Raw genomic sequence first — 22,815 nt, 5'->3', positions numbered from 1 at the left:
ATCATCAGTGCTACATACTGCGCCTGCGCACGGACTGAGGCCTTTTCCCCCCGCGGAGCGCTGCTGGGCCTGCTGGTCTGTGGCGAGCCGCGGACGCCGGTCTCTGTTCCGCAGGATGGTGAGTGGATATCTGGAATCGGGGCTACGGATGCACGGGGGTTCCCTGTCCTTGCTCAAACGCCAGCCTAGGATCCGTTTCGCGCGGCGCTGGGGTTGGATGGCGTTCGATAGTGGGCTCTGCTGAGGTAGGGCTGCCGCTCCCAGCGTGGCCTTAATGGCTGCCGCCCGGCGCGCAAGCTTGGGGGAGGGGTTGACGAAGAAAATCAGGAGCCGGGGCGGCGGATTGAGGAGGGGGATGATTTTCGTAGACAGGCTGCGGGGATAGTGCCGGCTTGTCCGAAGGGGCACCAGCAGGTGGGGAAGATTGCATGCAGTCGGTCCCGTGAGTAGCTGGGGATGCCTGAGTGGAGATGGGCTGCGGCTCCTCGGACTCATCCAGCCCTGACTGCTCCGTGGTTTTTTCGGGAGAGTCTTGGGTCGGTGGGTCTTCCAGAGGTGGCTTTTAAACTTAACAGTCAGCCTGGAGGCTGTGGCTTTTCTGAGCCCCGAAAGAAAGCTCCTTTAGTTGGTAGGTGCCTCCTGCCTCTGTCTCTAGACTGTTGCTGGCACTAGTTTTTAATGATTTGGGGGATGGGGCGTTGCTTTGGTTCGAGGGGGATAGTGCTCTTTTAATCGGGAGTAATTGCTAAGTATGCCCTTGACCAGATGAGTTTTGTGGCAAGTAATTGAGGCTTTTGGAAAACGTGCGTGGACAGTGCAGGAAATACGAGGTTAGGTTCTCAAAATGAGACGTATGGTGTTTGGAACAAACTGACGTTAGGCAAGATTGCTGTCTAGAGCAATGCTTTGGAAAAGTGATTGATGGGAGGTAGAAAAAGTGAGTCTTGACCCTCTGGTTTGAGAAACTGGACTCTACAAAAGTGACAGTTGTGTGGATTCACTCTTGAAGTGTTGTTTTGTTACAGAGTTAGCGCAGATATCAAAAATATCGTAAGCCATTTATCAAAGTTTTAATAATGTTCTTTTATTCTTAAAGGGGTTTGTTAAAGTTGTCAAGAATAAGGCTTACTTCAAGAGATACCAAGTGAAATTTAGAAGAAGACGAGGTATGGTCAGTTACTCATGTTCACAATATTAGAAGATTCTGCAGTGGAACAGACTTTCTTAAATTGCTTTTTTTTCCCCCCCAGAGGGTAAAACTGATTACTATGCCCGGAAACGCTTGGTAATTCAGGATAAAAATAAGTACAACACACCTAAATACAGGATGATAGTTCGCGTAACCAACAGAGATATCATTTGTCAGGTAAGTTGTATTCAGAACTCAAGCAACAGATGGTAAACCTCACCCTCTTTAACTGAATGCTGGAGAAGTTGTACTTGGGGGGCAAAACACATGTATGGATTAGAGGCTCTCTAGTGCCTGGCATTTTAAAAACATTGAGTAGTGTTTTTCTTTTAGTAGGCCTGAAGTTGGAGCACGGGAGGGATTGGTACATTAAAATACTCAACTGAAAAATTGGCCATGTTTGACAATCCTGACCAAACTAGTTTAATCCCATTTTCTAATGGTGGGGGAGAGGATTGGAGAAATCTAGGGTATATACTATTCTTGAAGGGGTAGGAGGATAAATTTGAGGCCAAGTATGTTCTTGCATTTTCCAGTTCCAAGAGAGTAATAGAATTTGTTAACGGACTAAATCCTGACTTGTGCTGTATGGCCTCATATGCCACAATACCACTGCTTATTGAAGAGATAGTTGTGGAGGTTAAATTAGGCTTTTAAGATTGTTTTTATTTCTGTTCATTGCTTGAAATAGGCTTTGATAAATCTGTATGAAGGTGTCTTTCCCATAAAAGACATCCAGAAAATGGTAGTTTGCTCCTAGAAGCTAGTTTTCTGGGCTTTTACATTTAGGGAAAATTTTTCACAGTTAATGATTTGCTGAGCTTTTGCAGGCACACCTCTGTTTTCTGGGCAAACTAACAGTTCTTTCATCCCTAAGTTCAGATAACTAAACATTAGGTATTAGAAGCATTGTTGGACCTAGCTATGCTTAGTTCAAAAGATGTTTGAAATAATGATAGATTCCTTTTTTGACTTTTTCATGATGCCTCTTTAATCCATTGACTAATGCAGCTAAGTCTTTTCAGTATTTGGAAAGAACAACAGTTTTATTCCAAAGGCATTTTGATGTTCAATGTATGTGTGGTACTTTTAGTTCAATTTGTGATATTATGACAAACATTTACAGAAAACCTATCTGCTATAGTTGACCAAACCATAAACTCCCATTGGTAAGGTTAACAAAGACAGGTTCTAAGTGTTGTAATTTGTGTCCGGCTTTTTCTTTTTTTTTTAAGTCCTTTGAAAAAGAAGGCACCTAGGACAAGTAATCAAACAATTGAAAATACAGATTACTAATCTGGTTTTTTCTCTTACAGATTGCTTATGCCCGTATAGAAGGAGACATGATAGTTTGTGCAGCGTATGCTCATGAACTCCCAAAGTATGGTGTGAAGGTTGGCCTGACAAATTATGCTGCAGCATATTGTACTGGCCTGCTGCTGGCCCGCAGGGTATGTAGAAGATAACTTTGATGTTTTACAACTCATTGTTAAGAGTTGTCTGCCAGGTAGATGTTCACACATGAATAAGATACTCTCAGCTGTGGCTTCTGGGAAGTGCCTGTTGTTGTGCTGTTGCTTACAAGGTCATCATCAGGGAAGACAATTTTATAAATACAAAGTTTGAGACTACACAGTTTTCTAGTACTCTGGGGAGATAGGTTTTGTTTTTTTTACCGTGTGGGGTGGATCTAGATCACTAGAGTATAAACCAAAGAATGATAGCCACTAGCCACATGTGGATGTTGAGCACATGAAATGTGGCTGGTGCTGTTGAGGAACTGAATTCAAACAATTTTAGTATATGTGCTGCTGAAGCAAGCACTGAATTTAAACAATTTTAAATAGCCATCTGTAGGTTAATTATTGCCTTGTTGGATGTTGCAGACCTTTATTCAGAGGTATAGATTTTCTGACCATCAGTGCACATTTAAAATGCAGGCTGCACTCCTCACTCCTGGAATCTATAATAGGATGTCCAGGTTATACACATGTTAATTTTGAGAAACAATGTTTTAAATTTGGGGAGGGTGAGCAGGCATGGGTATGGGATTCAGTTTTTTTAATCATTTTTGCCTTTGGGTGGCATCATTTCCTATAATACGTGGAAAGTAGATGCAAATGTGATTTTTTTTGCCTTTTGTTTCCTGTTACCGATCTTGTTTTGCATTGGAAATGTTAAGCATGCGTCATTGTTAGGGACCCACTTTTTTTTTTTTTTTTTTTGTTAAGGTTTATTTATTTTTGAGACAGAGACAGAGCATGAACGGGGGAGGGTCAGAGAGAGAGGGAGACACAGAATGTGAAACAGGCTCCAGGCTCTGAGCAGTCAGCACAGAGCGCGACGCGGGGCTCGAACTCACGGACCACGAGATCGTGACCTGAGCCGAAGTCGGACTCCTAACCGACTGAGCCACCCAGGCGCCCCAAGGACCCACATTTTCATTGGTTATAAATATGCTTGAGTAGGAGTGGGAAGCATCGTCCTTATATATGAGAACAATGTGGTACAAACTCACACTGCTTGTGGTGAAGTTCTAGTTAGATGTACTAGCAGAGGAGTCACCCTTATTGATGTAATGTCTTTGGAGAGTAGAGCTCTCCAGATGTTCTCTTCTGCCCAGGATCCTCCTCCTAAGATTTTAATTAAATTAATCAAAACTACATGTGTGATAACATAAATAGTTGAATTTTATTGTAGCCAAATAAGACTGAAGAAATGTGGAGAATATCTCCCTTGAGTAGATACATACAGCATGGTTACATCTTAATTGATGGCTACATAAATCAAGTATGGACATGTAGCAAAGGTACAGAAGCTACAAGACAAAATTGTTATAAATTCGAAGGTCTGAAGTTTCTTTTTGTAGCATCTTAATATTTAAAAGTAAGTTGGTACAAAGGGATAAGTGAATTGGAAGGAAATTTTTTCTTCTCGTCAGGTCATTAATGTTGTGATTGGATGTTAGAATTGTTTAAATATATTTAGACTGGCTTTTTTGTTAATAGCTTCTCAATAGGTTTGGCATGGATAAGATCTATGAAGGCCAAGTAGAAGTGACTGGAGATGAATACAATGTGGAAAGCATTGATGGTCAACCTGGTGCCTTCACCTGCTATTTGGATGCAGGTCTTGCCAGAACTACTACTGGAAATAAAGTTTTTGGGGCCCTCAAGGGAGCTGTGGATGGAGGCTTGTCTATTCCTCACAGGTAATAGTATTCAAATCTTCATTGTTTAGACTCCAGTATTTCCATTTCTAACTGGTTGGACTCTGGAGATTACTGAATCAATTAAAATAATAGGAAGCTATCATTGTGTACCTGCTATATGCTTAATACTATGCAAAAGGAACCTGGCAGGGCAGGAAGGAATTGTAACGTATTTCATAAATGAGACTGAGGTTCAGAGGTAAATGATTCGTTCAAGGTTTTAGAGCCAGTAGCAGAAAAGCCAGGGTTGAAACCACTAGCTTTTGTGTTGTGGCTTAGTTTTGGTTAGAAATGAGGAATTCAAGTTCACTCCCCTCCCAGTGCATTTTCTTTTCATTCAGAATGAAAATTGCTTTATTCAGTTATGGGAAACTGTCAACTCCAGGAAAAGATTTTGAGAAAAGGCTTAAGATAAATTCCCAAACTTTCCACTGGAAATAAGATTGTAGATCATTAGAGGCTAAGTAGGTGATTTTAATTTGGTAGTTCCTTTAGTTTAAGTTAATGATTTTTGTTATTGTTGAATAGATGCATCTTTAAGACATGATTTATTATTAGCCTCGTAAGGTTATTTAAGTAGTTGGTGACTTAACCAAAATTTTATCTGGCTATAGGTTTTGGCGTTGGAGAGGTTAGCCTATGAAATGTAACCTAACTGGAACTTTTATAATGGTGGGACATGCAGATCTCTTGCAAAGCACCTATTAGATGTGGTCTTGAACAAATCACTTATCCCCATGTACTCTGAGGCACCACTGAGAAATTCTAGGGTTTGGGGGGGAACAGTTTTGAAACCATTTCCTATACTAATACGGAAAACTAACTTGATAGTGGTAGAAACTTGATTCATTTTGTGACTTTTAAAGGTGTTTGTGGCATGATTTTCTCTTCTATCTGGGAATTCAGAGATCAGCTGCTGAATGATGATATCCCACTAACTGAGCAGTCAGTAGTTGGTCCTTTGGTTGCATATGATGCAATTAATTGTTTCAAGACGGGACTGATGGCAGCTACTGAAGTGAATTCCTGCTAGTGAACTGATTTCAATCATTACATACTAAAATGAAAAACTTTGTTTTAGTACCAAACGATTCCCTGGTTATGATTCAGAAAGCAAGGAATTCAATGCAGAAGTACATCGGAAGCACATCATGGGTCAAAATGTTGCAGATTATATGCGTTACCTAATGGAAGAAGATGAAGATGCTTACAAAAAACAGTTCTCTCAATACATAAAGAACAACGTTACTCCAGACATGGTAAAAATTTTAACTAAAAATTCCTGTATTGGTTAGTTTATAGAGCGCTTTACTACTTGGTTTTGGTGGGTACATTAGTAGTTTTATTTCCAGTTAACATCTACAAGTTGAATATGAGTATGTTAATAGGTATAGATGGACTCAAATGAGCTGTCCTTACCTTAAAATGGGATGACATGAAAATTGGAATAGTGGGTAAGGGTAAGTTAAAAGTCAGACAAGGTAGAGGTGCCTGGGTGGCTCAGTCAGCTAAGTGTCCTTCAGGTCAGGTCATGATCTTGTTCGTGAGTTTGAGCCCTGCGTCGAGCTCAGAGCCTGGAGCCTGCTTTGTATTCTGTGTCTCCCTCTCTGCCCCTCCTCCACTCATGCTCTGTCGCTGTGTCTCAAAAATAAATAAGCGTTAAAAAAAGAATTTATGAGCCCTAAAGTTTTACCTCCAAGGCTCTCTGTTAATCCATTGTAGTAATGGAAGATAATAGGCACAGAACACAAAAATCACACTGATTATTACAAAACTATTATATAGCTTATGGAGTTGTATATAAATTGGAGGTTATATCAAATGTCCTTTTCTGTTAGTGAACAGTTTCCATTTTGACACAGTTTTGGTTATGAAAATCTTTTAAGTAGAGTTGTAATTGAAGATCACTGTCATTTGTATGCTTAGTACACAGTCTAGGGCTGAATAAACATAGCTTGAGTTTTGGAGCTAAGAAAAGGTTAGTATTTATGTTGGTAATTCAAGTACATGATAATTTTCAGAAATTTATGCTTTTATGTTACTATTGACATTGTCCTCATTTGCTGTGGTTAATAGGTCTTTTACTTGTGATGATTCTACTTGGCCTGCATAATTTTTCTTCCTAAGCCATTTCTTACTCTGGTAATGTCACACTTGCTCAAAACTTTCCAAATTCCTAAGCTCCTTTCAGATATCTATTTCTTAATGCTTTCTAATATATGTGGTGTACTTCAGCCGGACCACTCTTAGGCTAATGTACTTTTCCCAGCTAGCTCATTAATTTGATCTCTGGAAGCCTGTTTTTCTGCATGGCTGCTGAAATCCTCTGCAGACATTTGACTTGCCCTAGGAGGAAGTGGTTTTTACCTAAACTCATTATGTACGTGGTTGTATTTTCTCTTGGTTTCTCCTGGAACGAATGGACCAAGTTGCTTAGATTTATTAAATGACTGCACTTGAAGTCATCGAATAGATTTGTTAAATACAGTGGGGAGCTGTCATAAAGTGCCTAAAATAAAAGAGAAACTTTGAGGAGGGATTTAGGGAGTTGAGATCTCATGCAGTGAAAGTGTTGGCATTATTTTCTTTTGCTAAGTTTCTTTTTTTTTTTTTTAATGTTTATTTATTTTTGAGACAGAGACAGAGCATGAACGGGGGAGGGTCAGAGAGAGGGAGACACAGAATCTGAAAGAGGCTCCAGGCTCTGAGCTGTCAGCACAGAGCCCGACGTGGGGCTCGAACTCACGGACCACAAGATCATGACCTGAGCGGAAGTCGGCTGCTTAACCGACTGAGCCACCCAGGCGCCCGCCCCCCCCCCCCCGTCTTTTGCTAAGTTTTATACAAATAAATGCATGTAGTGATATTTTCTCCATATTGAATGAGTAATTTTAGAGACTTGGATTACTGTGACTCATTCTTTAGGGAGCTCTACTTGTTACTATATTGTGATAATGAACATTCAGGCATTTTATAGCTGCTTCATGACTTGGTCTTCCATAGAACCCATCGTCATTTATTTGGAGGTGGTGATTGAAACAGTTCAGAGATACAGCATTGTTGTTTGATGAATTTTAGAACAAAATTCTCATTAAGATCTAATTGGATAGTGTCTCAGCGTTTTCTAGGGAAATTCAAACCTCTGTTTCCACAGAGGCCTAATACTGTTGCCAAATACTAGTGATTCCTAATAGTAATAGATAGAAGAGGTCCCTGGTATGCAGTTCTGGGTATAGCATTGAAAGATCTAATCAGGTACTGAAGGAAAATACAAATCGGGGGAATGTGGGAGAACACAAATGAATTTAGCAATTGCTTGTTGGCCCCATATACTCTTCATCTTAACATCTTAAATACTTGGTTTTGGCATGTATTCTCACTTGAATAAAAGAATTTAGGTCAGGGGCACCTGGGTGGCTCAGTTGGTTAAGTGTCATGTGCGTGCTCTCAAAAAGAATTTAGGTCAGACAGTATTTTATTTTATTTATTTATTTTTTTTTATTTTTTTTTTTTTAGTATTTTATTTTTTAAAATGTATTTATTTTGAGAGAGCATGGGAAGGGGGGGTGGCAGAAAGCAAGAATTCCAAGCAGGCTCCACAGTGTCAGCACAGAGCCTGATGCAGGGTTTTAGAGATCATGACCTGAGCTGAGATTAAAGAGTCAGACATCTAACTGACTGAGCCACCCAGGCGCCCTCTGTTATTTTTTTTTTTTTTTAAGTTTATTTTGAAAATGCGCAAGTAGGGGAGGGAGGTCAGAGTATTTTAAAGAAAAGGTGGGTTACATGTAGAAATAGGAGATACCAGCATTGACCTAGTTTAGTTGCTTTTGACAGTCTGGTTTAGAAGGACGAAATAGAGCCAGTAGTAGAATGCAGTGTTACCTGACTGTTGTAGGGCATGTGAAATGAAACCAAATACTGTTTGCTTTGCTTTCTTTCAGATGGAGGAGATGTATAAGAAAGCTCATGCTGCTATTCGAGAGAATCCAGTCTATGAGAAGAAGCCTAAGAAAGAAGTCAAAAAGAAGAGGTATGCATCCTCCTGTTGTCTTTTTAAGAGAGGTTGGGAGGAGTTCCTTGCCTTGTTTTGTGTTACTCAGACTCTTACTGAAGTTGTGCAAACTCGATCACTAACTCTGCATGATGTTGCAGAAGTGAGGGGAACCAGGTTTGCTAAAGTAATTATGGTGATAGAAATGTATTAGCCTCAGAAGCTACTTACTGAGCTGACCCCTTCTATCCCAGTACAGTATAACTACCAGTTAACTGCATTTTTAATGCATCTCTTTAATAATGGGTGTGGGGAAGTTAGCTTATGATCATAAGTAGGTATATTGGAATTTGGATTGTTTGACCTGGTTGCAGTCTTGTCCTTTTCAAAGTTAAATATTTATTTTTTATCCTCTAGCTATGGTTTTTAAAAATCACATTTGTCTCTTAATTTTACTCTGTTTTGTAGGTGGAACCGTCCCAAAATGTCTCTTGCCCAGAAGAAAGACCGGGTAGCTCAGAAGAAGGCAAGCTTCCTTAGAGCTCAGGAGCGGGCTGCTGAGAGCTAATAAACCAAACCACAATTTTCTATGAAGATTTTTCAGATAAAGACAATAATAAACTTATTCACCAAGCAGCAGTTTCTGTGTTAACCTCTTGTTAATGAAACTACAAGAAATAACGTCAAATATAAAAGCAGAGGAGTTGATGGGTTGTTTTTGTTTTTGTTTGCTTCAAGAAACAAGTATAACTTTACATATTGACTCAAAGTTCACACCTGCTTCTTGGGCTTCTGTTTCCGTGACAGGCGTTGTCCCTCTAATTGTATGATATACAGCTCTCCGTTAAAAAGTCTGGCAAGCAACAGACCAACCATCCACTAGGAAATATTTCTTCCATTCATTTATTGTAACCAGATGGTTAGTGGGAAGAAAAGGTACCTTCAAACTACACCATTTTAAAGTAAGCAAAACGTGCTCATCAATGGCTTTAATTTTTGAGAGAAGGCTGTCCAGTGAAGTTCACATAACATTTCACTTTAATCAGGTGAAACCTTGGAGCAAAAAATACTGGGTCTTCCTTCAAAAGAGGTTCCTTCAAAAGAGATGTTGAAAGGTACATGCCAGATCTTAATAAACATGAAAATAACATGAACAAATATTAACTTGCATATCAAGTTCACATGGAAAAATAAATTTACATGCCTCTTAAGAAATAGCCCTTTGGCCAACAGGAAATACTGTTCAAAATGGAAAATTGTTATTAAAAAGTCCCATGATTTCAGAGTCTGCCTCTTAATGTCCCACTTCCCCATAGCTCAAATTCAGACTTGTGGATTTGGATTGAGTTGATGGCCTTAAGTCAGTTTTGAAGGACTGCTCATTGACACTATAAAGGACCCATCAAATCAAGGATGATGAAAGCTCATCCAGTTTCAGCCTCTAAACTTGGCAATTACATATTGCCAAGTAGAACACTTTCTGATGGATTTTTATTTTTAAGCTAATAAGAGCCACTCAACATTCTGAAGCCATGTAACAAATGTTTTTAGGTCTATAAATACAACAAACCATGCTATTAACCCAACATCTGTTTATAAAGGAGTAACTACCTGCTTTGCAGTCTTAATTTCTTGTTAATGTGCAAACTTTACCATGCTAAGACTTCAGTAAGTGTACGTATATATATATATATATATATTTTTTTTTTAAACAGCAGCTTCATTGCAATGTTTCCAGCAATGGTATTTTGGCTTAAGTAAAATCTACGAAATACTCTGTTTATGGGATGAGGCTTTTCACAGCATTATTTTAGGTCATTAGTCAAAATAGTTAACACAGTGAATGTACTGGGAAGAAAGGTACCAGGGCTTCTAATGCAGGAATTAATCTTTGGATCAGTTCATCCTATACCTCCTGCCATTCCTTCAAGCAATCAATATGTATCTTAAGATGATGGCTTCTTAAAACCAGGGAAAAGGGGTTTCGTATAACTGGAAAGGATTTGAGTCAGAAGCCATTTTTTTAATGCTCAAAATTTTTCCTTAGAATTGTTAAGTTTCCTATGATGGTCACGATGTCCAAATGAACTAAGAGTCATTTGTGTAGGAAATTTTCTTCCACAGTAACGTTTTTAGGTTATTTAGTATCAAAGAATGTTCCATTTCCATTTGATTTGCTGTGACTTTGAGAGCAATACAAGAATAAAGTTGCTTTTCCAATTCTTCACGAATTTCAGTTGGAGCACCACGCAGTAGGTAGTCTTTGAGTAACTGACAGGCTTTTGCCAAGTTTGGTTGTATCACTTCTGAAGTACACTTCATTGTACTCTGATCACAGGTAGTTCGACAATCCGTGCCATAAACACAGTCCAAATCAGACTCACAGTGGCGATCCTTTATAAGTTCTTTCAGGTTTGTCTCTGGCACGATTTTTCTCATGTCCACCATTTTCAAATCATACTTATCGTTATATCCTAGGTTTTTGGCACTAATATCACACATGAGGAAGTTTCCATACGGGCCGTGGAAAACATCTTCCACAAATTCCAGAAGTCCTATGGCTATTTTAGCCTTTCTAGGCCATGATGGTGTGAACAACTGATCCATGCTTCTTCTGAACCCAGATGGAATAAAAAGTTCAATGACCCATGGAAGGCTTATTCCATAAAGAGAGGTATATTCAACACTTTCCATCACATAGAGATCACCACAGAATCCCATTAATTTGGGGGTATGTTCTTTATCTTGAAGTATCACCATGAGAAGAAATTCATTTAGTTGAAGAAGTGCCCATGCTGACTTTGCTTCTCCCAAGGAAACCTGGCCATCTTTGTCTCCATCAGCCACCGTCAAGATGAGATTAACCAGTTCAGAGAGGTTTCCTTGGTCACCCAACTTTGCCTATGTGTATAAGGAATGAAAAATACCTCACATATAATATACATACTAACTTTACAGGATTACTATGCTAAGTAATGATCTTATTACTGAATCTCCATAAAGGAACTTAATACATCTCCAAATATAATGCTTACTAAGTGAATAAGTATGCTTTATATAATTATAGTAAAACCCACTTCATTAAGTATATATTTTTTTAAGAAATGGCCACCCTAGCTTCCATTAGCCCCTTGGGCCCTATAGATAAATACAGTTATCCAAGACACTAAGTATTAGTTTTGTCTTATTTATACACTGACTTGCAAAATTGCAGTGTAATGTGCTCATATCCAAAGTTATAATGTGGGTCAATGGAAAATTATTTTCTCCTATTTTGTAGTTAAATACATTAATAGAACTATTTTGTTCAAGTTATATCATTCCAATGATGAAGGTTAAAAAGTATTGGGGCTCCCGGCTGGCTCAGTTGGAGGGGTGTGCAGCTCTTGATCTTGGGGTTGTGAGTTCAAGTCCCAGGTTGGGTGTTTATTAAATAAAAATTAAAAAAAAAAAAAGTATTTCCCCATGAAGATTCTTGGGATAAATAGTCTGAAAATGTAAACTGTTCAAAGAAAAGAAAGATTTTTTAAAAAACTTATTTATTTTGAGAGAAAGAGGAAGTGTGAGTAGGGGAAGGGCAGAGGCAGGGGGAGAGAATCCCAAGCAGGCTCCACACTCTCAGCGTAGAGCCCGATGTGGGGCTAGAACCCATGAACTGCAAGATCGTGACCTGAGCCAAAACCACTAGTCGAATGTTTAACTAAGTCAACCAGTAACCAGAAAAAAAAGATTTTGAGTGAAAATATGACAGCAATAAAAAGAGATTCTTTCCAAAATTGTAACTATTTTTATCTTTTAATATATTTAATCTTTGTATGAATATTTCTTTAAATCTTTGAGAAATAATTTGCAATCAGGGTATGTATACTAATTTTATCCCCTCCCCCATCTTTAATAATGTATACCAGTTACAGTGTCAAACTATAGAGCAGCTCATCAATTTAATGAATTCCCCTTTCATATCTGGATATTTTTAGCTATCATAAATAATGTTAATATAAACATCTTCCACACATTTTGTTTGAATTATTTCCTCAAGATGGAGACCTTGATATAGGTTAAAGAATACCAACATTTTTGTGGCTTAGGATGAGGTCTTACCAACTCTTCCAGAAGAATATACTGCCTCACACTAACAACATGTGAATGGATATACTTACTTTAAAGAGACTGTAGACCATTTCTTTGAATTTCTGTACAGTTGTTCCCCTAGTTGGCTTATCAAATAGCACTATTTCTTTCCTTGGTTCCAATTCAGTCCCAAAATCAAGATGAAGTGCTTGTTCCATTTGACATTTCACAACACCTGGTAGATTACCCCAAATCCCTAAATACATCTATATGAAAAAAGAATGACAAATTATTCTTTAGGCTAAGTAGAAAATTTTACCACTGTATTTTTAGTGTCTTCTTCTTATAAAAACACACAAAGTAACAAAACATTAGGATTGAGCTTTTGTCCATAACTTTTTTAGGTTATAAAAGCTATGCGTGCTTAAATACATATATTTTTGACCATGATGAATTTTATTTTTTCCAGTTTTTAAATTGTGGCAAAATATTAAAAACATAAAATTTACAATCTTAACCACTTTGGTATTACATTCACAATGTTGTGCAGCCATCACCACCATCGATCTGCAGAACTCTTCATCTCATAAAAGTTAAACTCTATACTCATTAAATAATAACTCCCTGCTCCCCCTCCTCACCCACCCCAGCCTCTGACATCACCATTCTATTTTCTGTCTTTACAGTTTTAACTAATCTAAGTATCTCCTATAAATGGAACAATACAAAACTTGTCTTTTTGTGACTGGCTTATTTCACTTAGCATAATGTCCTCAAGATTCATCCATGTATTAGCATGTATCAGAATTTCTTCCTTTTTAAAGCTAATAACCCATATGTATATACCACATTTTGCATTTCTGTTCACCTGCTGATAGACACTTGAGTGCTTCCTCATTGTAGCTACTGTGAATAATGCTGATATGAACATTGTTGTACAGATATCTTTTATAAAGACTCTGCTTTCAATTTGTTAAGGTATATACCCAGAAGTGAAATTGCTGGATCATAAAATCATTCTATGTTTAATATTTTGAGGAATTGCTATATTGCTTTTTGCAATGGCTGTGCCATATCACATTCCCACCAATAGTGCACAAGGGTTCCCAATTTCTCTCCATCCTTACCAACCCTTGTCAATTTCCATTTTTTGGATAGTAGCCATCCTAATGGGTGTGAAGTGGTATCTCATTGTGATTTTGATTTGCATTTCCCTAAGATCAAGTGATGCTGAGCATCTTTTCATGTACTTATTGGCCATTTGTGTATCTTTTTTTTTTTTTTTTTTTTTTTTAAGAAATGCCTATTCAAGTCCTTCGTACATTTTTAAATATGGTTGTTTTGTTGTTGAGTTTTAGAAGTTCTCTATATATTCTGGATATTAACGTCTTATCAGATACATGATTTGCAAATGTTTTCTCTCATTCTGTGGATTTGCTTTTTACTCTATTGATATTCTTTTGATGCACAAAATTAAAACAAAAAAAATTTTTTTTTTTAACGTTTATTTATTTTTGAGACAGAGAGAGACAGAGCATGAACGGGGGAGGGTCAGAGAGAGAGGGAGACACAGAATCTGAAACAGGCTCCAGGCTCTGAGCAGTCAGCACAGAGCCCGACGCGGGGCTCGAACTCACATACCGTGAGATCGTGACCTGAGCCGAAGTCGGACGCTTAACCAACTGAGCCACCCAGGCGCCCCAAAACAAAATTTTTTTAAACATTTATTTATTTTTGAGAGACAGAGAGAGACAAAGCATGAGTGGGGGAAGGGCAGAGAGAGAGGGAGACACAGAATCTGAAGCAGGCTCCAGGCTCAGCACAGACCCTGATGCAGGGCTCAAACTCACAAACCATGAGATCATGACCTGAGCCAAAGTCGGATGCTTAACCAACTGAGCCACCCAGGCGCCCTTTGATGCACAAAATTTTAAATTTTTCTGAAGTACAATTTGTCTCTTTTTCTTTTGTTGCCTGTGCCTTTGGTGTCAGAGCCAAGGAATCATTGCCAAATCCAATGTCATGAAGCTTTTGCCCTATATTTAAAAAATTTTTTTAATGTTTATTTATTCATTTTTGAGACAGGGCAGGGGGAAGGGCAGAGAGACAGGGAGAGAGAATCCCAAGCCGGCTCTGTGCTGTGAGTGCAGAGCCTGACACAGGGCCGAACTCACAAATTATGAGATCATGACCTGAGGTAAAATCAAGAGTCGGACACTTAACAGACTGAGCCACCCAGGTGCCCCTGCCCTATATTTTTTCTAAGAGTTTTATGGTTTCAGTTCTTACATTTTAGTCTTTAATATGTTTTGACTTAATTTTTGCATATGGCATTAGGTAAGGGTCCAACTTCATTCTTTTGCATGTGGATATCCAGTTTTCCCAGCACCATTTGTTGAAAAGACTCCTTTCTCTATTGAATGGTCATAGCACTCTTGTCAAAAATTACTTGATCAGATATGTGGGTGCTTATTTCTAGGCTCTCTACTCTATTGATCTATATGTTTATCTTTATTCCAGTAAACATTGTTTTGATTACTGTAGCTGTGTAGTATTTTTTTAATGTTTGTTTATTTTTTAATTTTTGACAGCAAGTGAGTGGGGAAGGGACACAGAGAGAGGATCTGAATCAGGCTCTGTGCTGACAGCAGAGAGCATGATGCAGGGCTCGAACTCATGGACTGTGAGATCTTGACCTGAGCCAAAGCTGGACGCTTAACCGACTGAGCCGCCCAGGCACCCCTTTATATAGTAAGTTTTGAAATCAGGAAATATGAATCCTCCAGCTCTGTAGTTCTTTTTCAAGACTGTTTTGCTATTTGGGGTTATTTGAGATTCCTTTTTAATTTTGGGGTGGGTTTTTCTATTTCTGCAAAAAATGTCATCAGGATTTTGAAAGAGATTAACAATACTAAGTCTTTCAATTCATGAACATGGGATATGTTTCCATTTGTTTATGTCTTTAATTCTTTCAACAATGCTTTGAAGTTATCATTGTACAAGTCCTTTACCTCCTTGGTTATGTTAATTCCTAGGTACTTTATTCTTTTTGATGCTATTGTAAATGGTTTTCTTAATTTCCTTTGTGGATTGTTCATTGTTAGTGTATAGAAATACAACTGGTTTTTATGTGTTGACTTTGCTTCCTGCTACTTTGCTGAATTAATTAGCTTAACAATTTTTTTCTATATAAAAGGTTTTTCTACCAAAACAAGATTTTTTATATAAAAGATCATGTCATCTGCATACATAAATAATTTTACTTTTTCCTTTCTAATTTGGATGCCTTTTAAAATTTCTCTTACTTGTCTGTTTGGCTAGAACTTCCAGTACTGTTTTGAATACAGGTGGCAACAGTGGGCATTCTTGCCTTGTTCCTGAATTTAAAGGAAAAGCTTTCAGACTTTCACCATCAAGTATGAAATTAGCTGTGGATTTTTCATATATGGATTTTATTATGTTGTAGTTGCCTTCTAATTCCTGCTTTGTTGAGTATTTTTATCATGAAAGGGTACTGAATTTTGTCAAATACTTTTTTCCTGCATCAACTGAGATGATCCCAGGGTTTTTTTCCCCTTGATTCTGTTAATCTAGTGTATTAAATTGATTGATTTTTGTATCTTGAACCATCCTTGCATTCCAGGAATAAATCCTATTTGGTCACAGTGTATGATCTTTTTATTACATTCATTTTGGTTGGGTAGTATTTTTTTTTTAAATTTTTTTTAACGTTTATTTATTTTTGAGACAGAGAGAGACAGAGCATGAACGGGGGAGGGTCAGAGAGAGAGGGAGACACAGAATCTGAAGCAGGCTCCAGGCTCTGAGCTGTCAGCACAGAGCCTGACGCGGGGCTCGAACTCACGGACTGTGAGATCATGGCCTGAGCCAAAGTCGGACGCTTGACCGACTGAGCCACCCAGGCACCCCGGTTGGGTAGTATTTTGTTGAGGATATTGCATTAATGTTCACAAGGTCTGTAGATTTTCTGTAGTGTCTTTATCTGGCTTTGGTATCAGGGTAATGCTGGCCTCACAGAATGAGTTAGGAAGTATTCCCTCCTTTTCAATTTTTTGGGAAAGGTTGAGAAGCATTTAAATGTTTGGTAGAATTCACCAGTGAAGGCAACTCACCAGTGAAGGGTCAGGGCTGTTCTTGTTGGGAGACTTTTGATTACTAATTCAATCTCCTTCCTAGTTGTAGGTCTATTCAGATTTTCTATTTCTTGGTAGGCTTTCTGTTTCTAGGAATTTGTCCATTTCATCTAGGTTATTTAACCTGGTGTACAATTGTTTATAGTACTCATTTAATACGTTTTATTTCTATAGAATCAATAGTAATATCCCCATTTCAGTCTTGATTTTAGAAATTTGAGCCTTCTCTTTTCTTCTTAGACCATCTAGCTAAAGGTTTGTCAATTTTGTTGATATTTTCCAAGAAGCAACCTTTGGTTTCATTGATTTTTTTCTATTGTTTTTCTATTCTCCATTTCATTTCTCTCTCCTGTAATCTGTATTACTTATTTTTTTCTGCTAGCTTTGGGTTTAGTTTGTTCTTTTTCAAGTTCCTTAAGTTGTAAAGTTAGGTTGTTGATTTGAGATCTTTCTTGTTTCTTAATGTAAGCATTTATAGCTAGAAGTAAATTTTTTAAAGTCATATTACACAGAAAGATGAAAGGCAAAACTCCTCTGTTTCCATTTCCCTAATCCCATACCCCAGAATCAGTCACTATTAATTAATATAAGATCCATAATGGAAGTAATCTTATCTATCTCAATTACCACTATATTCCTAACAACTAAAGTGTCTGGAATATACTGGGAATAAAGGATTAATATCTATTGGATGAGTGAATCAAAGCATACAAAATTAAAGTATATAAAATTTCCTAAAGCTCTGGTTCAAGAATTCTTTTAATAATACGTTAATTTAAGGTAAAAGTAGAGTGCACTATCAGTCTGGAATGTTTATTCATAATGTCCATACCTGATTGTTGGGCTTGGTGGATAAGCATTTCCCAAAGTAAAGAGTCTCTGTAACACAAAGGCTATTACATGCCGGTCCATCAATAACTCCAGTCTTGTACTTGTCACACTAAAAACCAGGAAACAAACACAGTAGTTAATGAAAAATGTTTATAAGAGGAAACATAATAAAGACACTGTAAAGAGATATCTATATTCTTTAAGATGTAGTTCTATGATGAAAAGAACTCAGGCTCTGGATTTGGACAGATTTGAACTTGAATCCAGAGCTTTGCTCTTACTTGCTATATGATGAGGAGAGATCTTGTTGGGACTATATTGTGCAAAAAACTGGAAGCTATTTTTCGCACTTAACAGGGTCTGAGGTGGTATGCTACCTGCTCTAAGATTATAGGCACTCTTAAAAAATGGTTCTAGGGGCGCCTGGGTGGCGCAGTCGGTTAAGCGTCCGACTTCAGCCAGGTCACGATCTCGCGGTCTGTGAGTTTGAGCCCCGCATCGGGCTCTGGGCTGATGGCTCGGAGCCTGGAGCCTGTTTCCGATTCTGTGTCTCCCTCTCTCTCTGCCCCTCCCCCGTTCATGCTCTGTCTCTCTCTGTCCCAAAAATAAAAATAAAAACCGTTGAAAAAAAAAAAAAAAAAAAAGGTTCTAATTTTAAAATAAAAAATTAAAGTACCAAAATATTTTATGGGGTGCCTGGGTGACTCAGTCGGTTAAGCATCCAATTCTTGACTTTGGCTCAGGTCATGGTTTGTGAGTTTGAGCCCCATTTGGGCTCTGCGCTGACAGTATGGAGACTGCTTGGGATTCTGTCTGCCTGTCTCTCTCTTTCTCCCTCTGCCTCCCTCCTGTCCCTCCCTCACCCCTCAAAATAAATAAACGTTTAAAAATAAAAATGCCAAAATATTTTACAATAACAAAATAAAATTAGCTCATGATGTCATCTTGTCATCCTTGAGATCACCCAAAAACAAGAAAATAAGGAAAATAAACACAAACTCCATATTTAATAAGATAAGGTACCAAGGTAACCCTAAGGCACAATTAATGAGGATGGCCTACCAAATTCAATGAAAATTATACCAGAGTCCAGAGTATGTTGAGATTAAATAACTGCTGTGATTTTACTTCTCAAAGTTGGCATAGAACCAAACAGATGGTACACTTGAGGGGCAGAACCACCACCCTGACTTACAATGAAAGTTTAAGGGAGCACAAGTTGTGGGAACTTTCAAGGACTCTATTTGCCATCATGAAGTAGGAGGACAAGGCAGTGCTGAATGATAAATTCCTTAAAAATGTTACCTATGTTGGAGGCAGTCTGTTAATGAAATGGGTGGAGGGAAAGTATATTATGAGCATCTGCTGGGGAGATAACATTAGCTAAACCAATCTATGTGAATATTTTTGTCTCTATGTTTCTCTTTTTTTCTCTTTTTCACACACACACACACACACACACACACACACACACACACACACTCTGGACCATAGCAGCCTCATTACTAATACAATTCACTGCTCCAGTTGCTTCCTGTAAGTAACTGGTTGAGGAAGAACTCTTTTTGTTTAGTAACAAGTAATAACCAAGGAAACCAAGATCTACACAGCAAATCTACAAGAAAAAGGAGGAAATGAAATGAAATGAAATGTTATAAAAATAAATTTTCCAGAAATACGTTGCCATGAAGCAGATCAAGCATACGGCTGTGAATTCAAAGGACTTAATGAAACCGTTCAAAAAATAAGACCTCAAAGCAGAAATGATGATGAGATAACAGAAGGAATTGTGAAATAAGCTAGCAGAACTCAGGAAGGAAGAAAAGGAAAAGATCCTAAAAATTAAAGCCATATTATAAACGGGGCGGAAGAAGAAGGAAGACAAGGATAACAACACAGTTAGACTTAAACGAGGGCTAGGTAAGAAAAGTGAGAAAAAGGAAATGGAAATTTAAAAAGAACTAAAAAGAATTTGAGGCAAAATTATGGATACAGAAGATAAAGGATATCCAGCATGTCCACCTGAAGGAGAATGGAACAAGTGGAAAAGAAAAAATATTCAAAGTAGAATTCAAGGCAACTTCGTGTAAGTGAAAGCACACTTCACAGACTGAAAGAACACACAATGTCCCAAGAAAACCGACACAGAATGACCCTTCTGACATATCCCACTGAATTTTACTAGACTTCAAAAATAAATAATCCTTTGAGCATTCAGGCAAAAAGATCAAGGCATCTTTAAAGGGAAATAAATGAGATTGGCCTCAGATTTCTCCACAGCCACATCAATGTTAGATAATGGTTCAATGCCAGCAAAGTCTGAGAAAGGAAGCGTGACTTGCCTTTTCATTTGTGAAAGGGGATATGAATAATACACGTAATAGTTGACTTATAGCATTATTATGAAGGAGGCGCCTGGCTCAGTCTGTACAGCATACAACTCTTGATCTCATGGTGATTTCAAGCCCCACATTGGGCATAGAGCTTACTTAAAAAAATAAAAATAAAATTATAGCATTATTATGAGGTAAAATGATATTATAATGAATACAGATCACCTGTGATTTTAATAAGTGCTCAATAGTAGGTACTATTATTTTACATACTAAACTTCCTTTCAAGTAAAAGGCATCAAATGTTTTTGAACATAAAAGGTTTAGAAATTATAACTCCCATTAGTGTCTCTCTTTTTTTTTAAGGTTTATTTATTTATTTATTTTGAGAGAGAGAGAGAGAGAGAGAGAAGAGGAGGAGCAGAGGGAAAATCTGAAGTAGGCTCCATGGGAGCCCAAGGACTTGAACCCATGAACTGCAAGATCATGACCTGAGCTGAAATCAAGAGTTGGATGCCTAACCGACTGAACCACCCAGGTGCCCCTGCCATTAGTGTCTCTTAACTACTTGAGAATGGATTTTAGGCAACCAAGAGATGAACAGAGAACCTGAACATGGTAGTCAGTTGAAATACAGAACTGGGATGAAAACAAAACTGGAAATCTACTTCATAATAATTAATGCAATATCTTATAATTACTAGATGCTCATTATGTGTCAGGCACTGTTCTAGTGCTATACTTTCATTCATTATCATGAAAACAAACCTGTGAGGTAGAACCTATTGTTATATCCATTGTAAAAACAAGGAAACAAATAAATATCTGTTAAACAATCTGCTCAAGGTCACACACCTAAAAATGATAAAGTCAAGATTCCAACTTAGGCAGTCTGGTTCCAGAGCTCATTCTCTTAATAACTATTTTATATATTACTCAGAATGTTTATATTACAAACTATACCAGCAAAAGTTATAAAATTAACAAAAACTAAGAAGGGAAGATGTAGGAAGATGGAAGGTGGCAAAAGGATGTTGATTTCTTTATCTTTAAGTTTTTTTAAATGATTATTTATTATTGAGAGACAGAGAGAGAGACAGAGCATGAGCATGGGAGGGGCAGAGACAGAGGGAGACACAGAATCCGAAGCAGGCTCCTGTCTCTGAGCTGTCGGCACAGAGCCTGACGCTGGGCTTGAACTCACAAACTGCGAGATCATGACCTGAGCTGAAGTCGGACGCCCAACTGACTGAGCCACCCAGCGCCCCTCTTTATTTTTAATATTCAAGGTCAAAGATAACATTTACATCTTATAAATCAATTAACAGATATAGAGGTACATTCAAAAGTATACCAATGATCACTAAAAGAACTAATAACAATAATATATTGATTAAAATTAGGCGGAGTAAAGGAGATGAGATGAATGGAATTATAATTTGGTCACTGCTCATAAGAAGTAGATTTAGTCTAAAGAAATAGAGGATAGGGGTTCCTGGGTGGCTTAGTCGGTTAATTGTCCAACTCTTGATTTTGGCTTAGGTCATGATCTCACTGTTGGGATCAAGCCCTGCATTGGGCTCTGCGCTGATGGCATGGAGCCTGCTTGGGATTCTCTCTCTCCCTTTCTCTGCCCCTCCACGGCTCACGTGTGCCTGTGTGAGCATTCTCTCTCTCTCTCTCTCTCTGTCTCTCGCTCTCTCTCAAATAAACTAAAAAAAAAATAAAGTATGTTTTTAAAAGTTATAAAATAAAGACAAACATTAGAAGAGCTAAAAACAGAATACAGACCTTCATAAATAATCAGAAGGAAAATGCATAAAACAAAGAAATATACACCATCTAGAGAAAGATACAAACCAAATGAATCCTTAAAAACAGAAAGTAGGTCATAAAATGTGATACAGAACTAAGTCATATCTATAAATGTCAACAGGATAATCTCATCTACTGAAATAAAAATATCTTCAGAAACCAGTGTCAAAAAAGTTGAAAATAAAAGATAAAAGATAGTACAGGTATATCAGGAAAATGCAAGGAAAACATAATTAAATCACAATCTTATACCAGACAAGGTTGATGTCAGAGGTTAAGAAAGCATTAAATAAGGCAAAAAAAAAAAAAAAAAAAAAGGCTCTTTACAATGATCAAACATACAATCCACAATGAAGATATTACAGTCATGAGTTTCTATAAGGCAAATAAAGTATTAAAATTTATTAAGCAAAATCTGTAAGAAATAAAAAAAGAAATAAACAAAGACATTAGAGCCTAATTGACTTCTCTTAGTCCATGACAGATAAGGTGTATGAAAAAAAGGATATAAAAGAATTAGAAAGCCTGAATAATAAAGTAGATCTAATTGCTGTGAGAACAGACTTTTCAAATGTCCATGGAACATTTACAAAATTAGACCAAGGGGCGCCTGGGTGGCTCAATTGGTTAAGAGCCCGACTCTTGGTTTCTACTCAGGTCATGATGTCACGGTTGGTGGGATCAAGCCCTGAGTTGGGCTCTGCTGACAGTGCGGAGCCTGCTTGGGATTCTCTCTCTCCCTCCCTCTCTCTGTCTCTCCCCTGCTCGCATGCTCTCTCTTTCTCAAAATAAATAATAAATAAACATTAAAAAAACACAAAATTAGATGAAAATCTTAATACATTCCACACAGTAGATATGGCAGAAACAGTGTTCTCTAATCACAATATGATAAAACTTGAAATTAATAAAACATCTATCTATACATAATTAAATGTTCTTTATTTTATTTTTTTTAAATGTTTATTTATTTGGAGACAGAGAGAGGGACGTGGAGAGGGGCAAAGAAATGGGAGAAGGAGAATGAACTGAAACTAAGAGTTGGATGCTAACCAACTGAGCTACCCATGTGCCACTAAAGGTTCTTTTAATTCTTGAGAATCAAAGAGAAAGTTCAAATTGAAAATTTAAGTGTCTAGAAAATAACAATGATAATTTTTTAAAAAATCAGAAACTAAAAATAAAACTAATGATAAAATTAAAGAACAATTTAGAGT

The 22,815-nt window shown here is 37.6% G+C and overlaps 2 protein-coding genes and 2 non-coding genes across 4 annotated transcripts in view; 3 read left to right on the top strand and 1 right to left on the bottom strand.

Annotated features, from left to right (window-relative positions):
• The first annotated feature begins 3 nt into the window (after positions 1-3).
• On the top strand, positions 4-9,033 carry RPL5 (ribosomal protein L5). Its single transcript, XM_060624651.3, has 8 exons — positions 4-118; positions 1,097-1,166; positions 1,251-1,366; positions 2,506-2,640; positions 4,198-4,400; positions 5,482-5,659; positions 8,345-8,433; positions 8,863-9,033. Exons 1-8 carry the CDS (start codon positions 116-118, stop codon positions 8,960-8,962), a joined length of 894 nt encoding a protein of 297 aa, XP_060480634.1. The 5' UTR covers positions 4-115; the 3' UTR covers positions 8,963-9,033.
• LOC132674067 (small nucleolar RNA SNORD21) lies at positions 5,316-5,411 on the top strand. Its single transcript, XR_009608380.1, has one exon. It is a non-coding gene; the product is annotated as a small nucleolar RNA SNORD21 (small nucleolar RNA).
• Positions 8,519-8,655, top strand: LOC132674077 (small nucleolar RNA SNORA66). The gene has a single exon (XR_009608387.1). It is a non-coding gene; the product is annotated as a small nucleolar RNA SNORA66 (small nucleolar RNA).
• A 248-nt stretch (positions 9,034-9,281) lies between the features above and the next one.
• DIPK1A (divergent protein kinase domain 1A) overlaps positions 9,282-22,815 on the bottom strand; it is a 107,538-nt gene continuing 94,004 nt past the window's right edge. The window contains exons 3-5 of the mRNA XM_078451653.1: positions 17,452-17,559; positions 12,555-12,731; positions 9,282-11,295 (exon numbers count right to left, since the gene is read on the bottom strand). Coding sequence (XP_078307779.1) covers positions 10,483-11,295; positions 12,555-12,731; positions 17,452-17,559 — 1,098 coding nt within the window. The 3' untranslated portion in view covers positions 9,282-10,482. The remainder of the gene's footprint in view (positions 11,296-12,554; positions 12,732-17,451; positions 17,560-22,815) is intronic.

Source organism: Panthera onca, chromosome C1 (assembly GCF_046562875.1).
Source record: "Panthera onca isolate mPanOnc1 chromosome C1, mPanOnc1 haplotype 2, whole genome shotgun sequence".
Classification (NCBI taxonomy): Eukaryota; Metazoa; Chordata; class Mammalia; order Carnivora; family Felidae; genus Panthera; species Panthera onca.
Note: the sequence above shows the minus strand (reverse complement) of the source record. Positions and strands in the feature narration are given on the sequence as shown.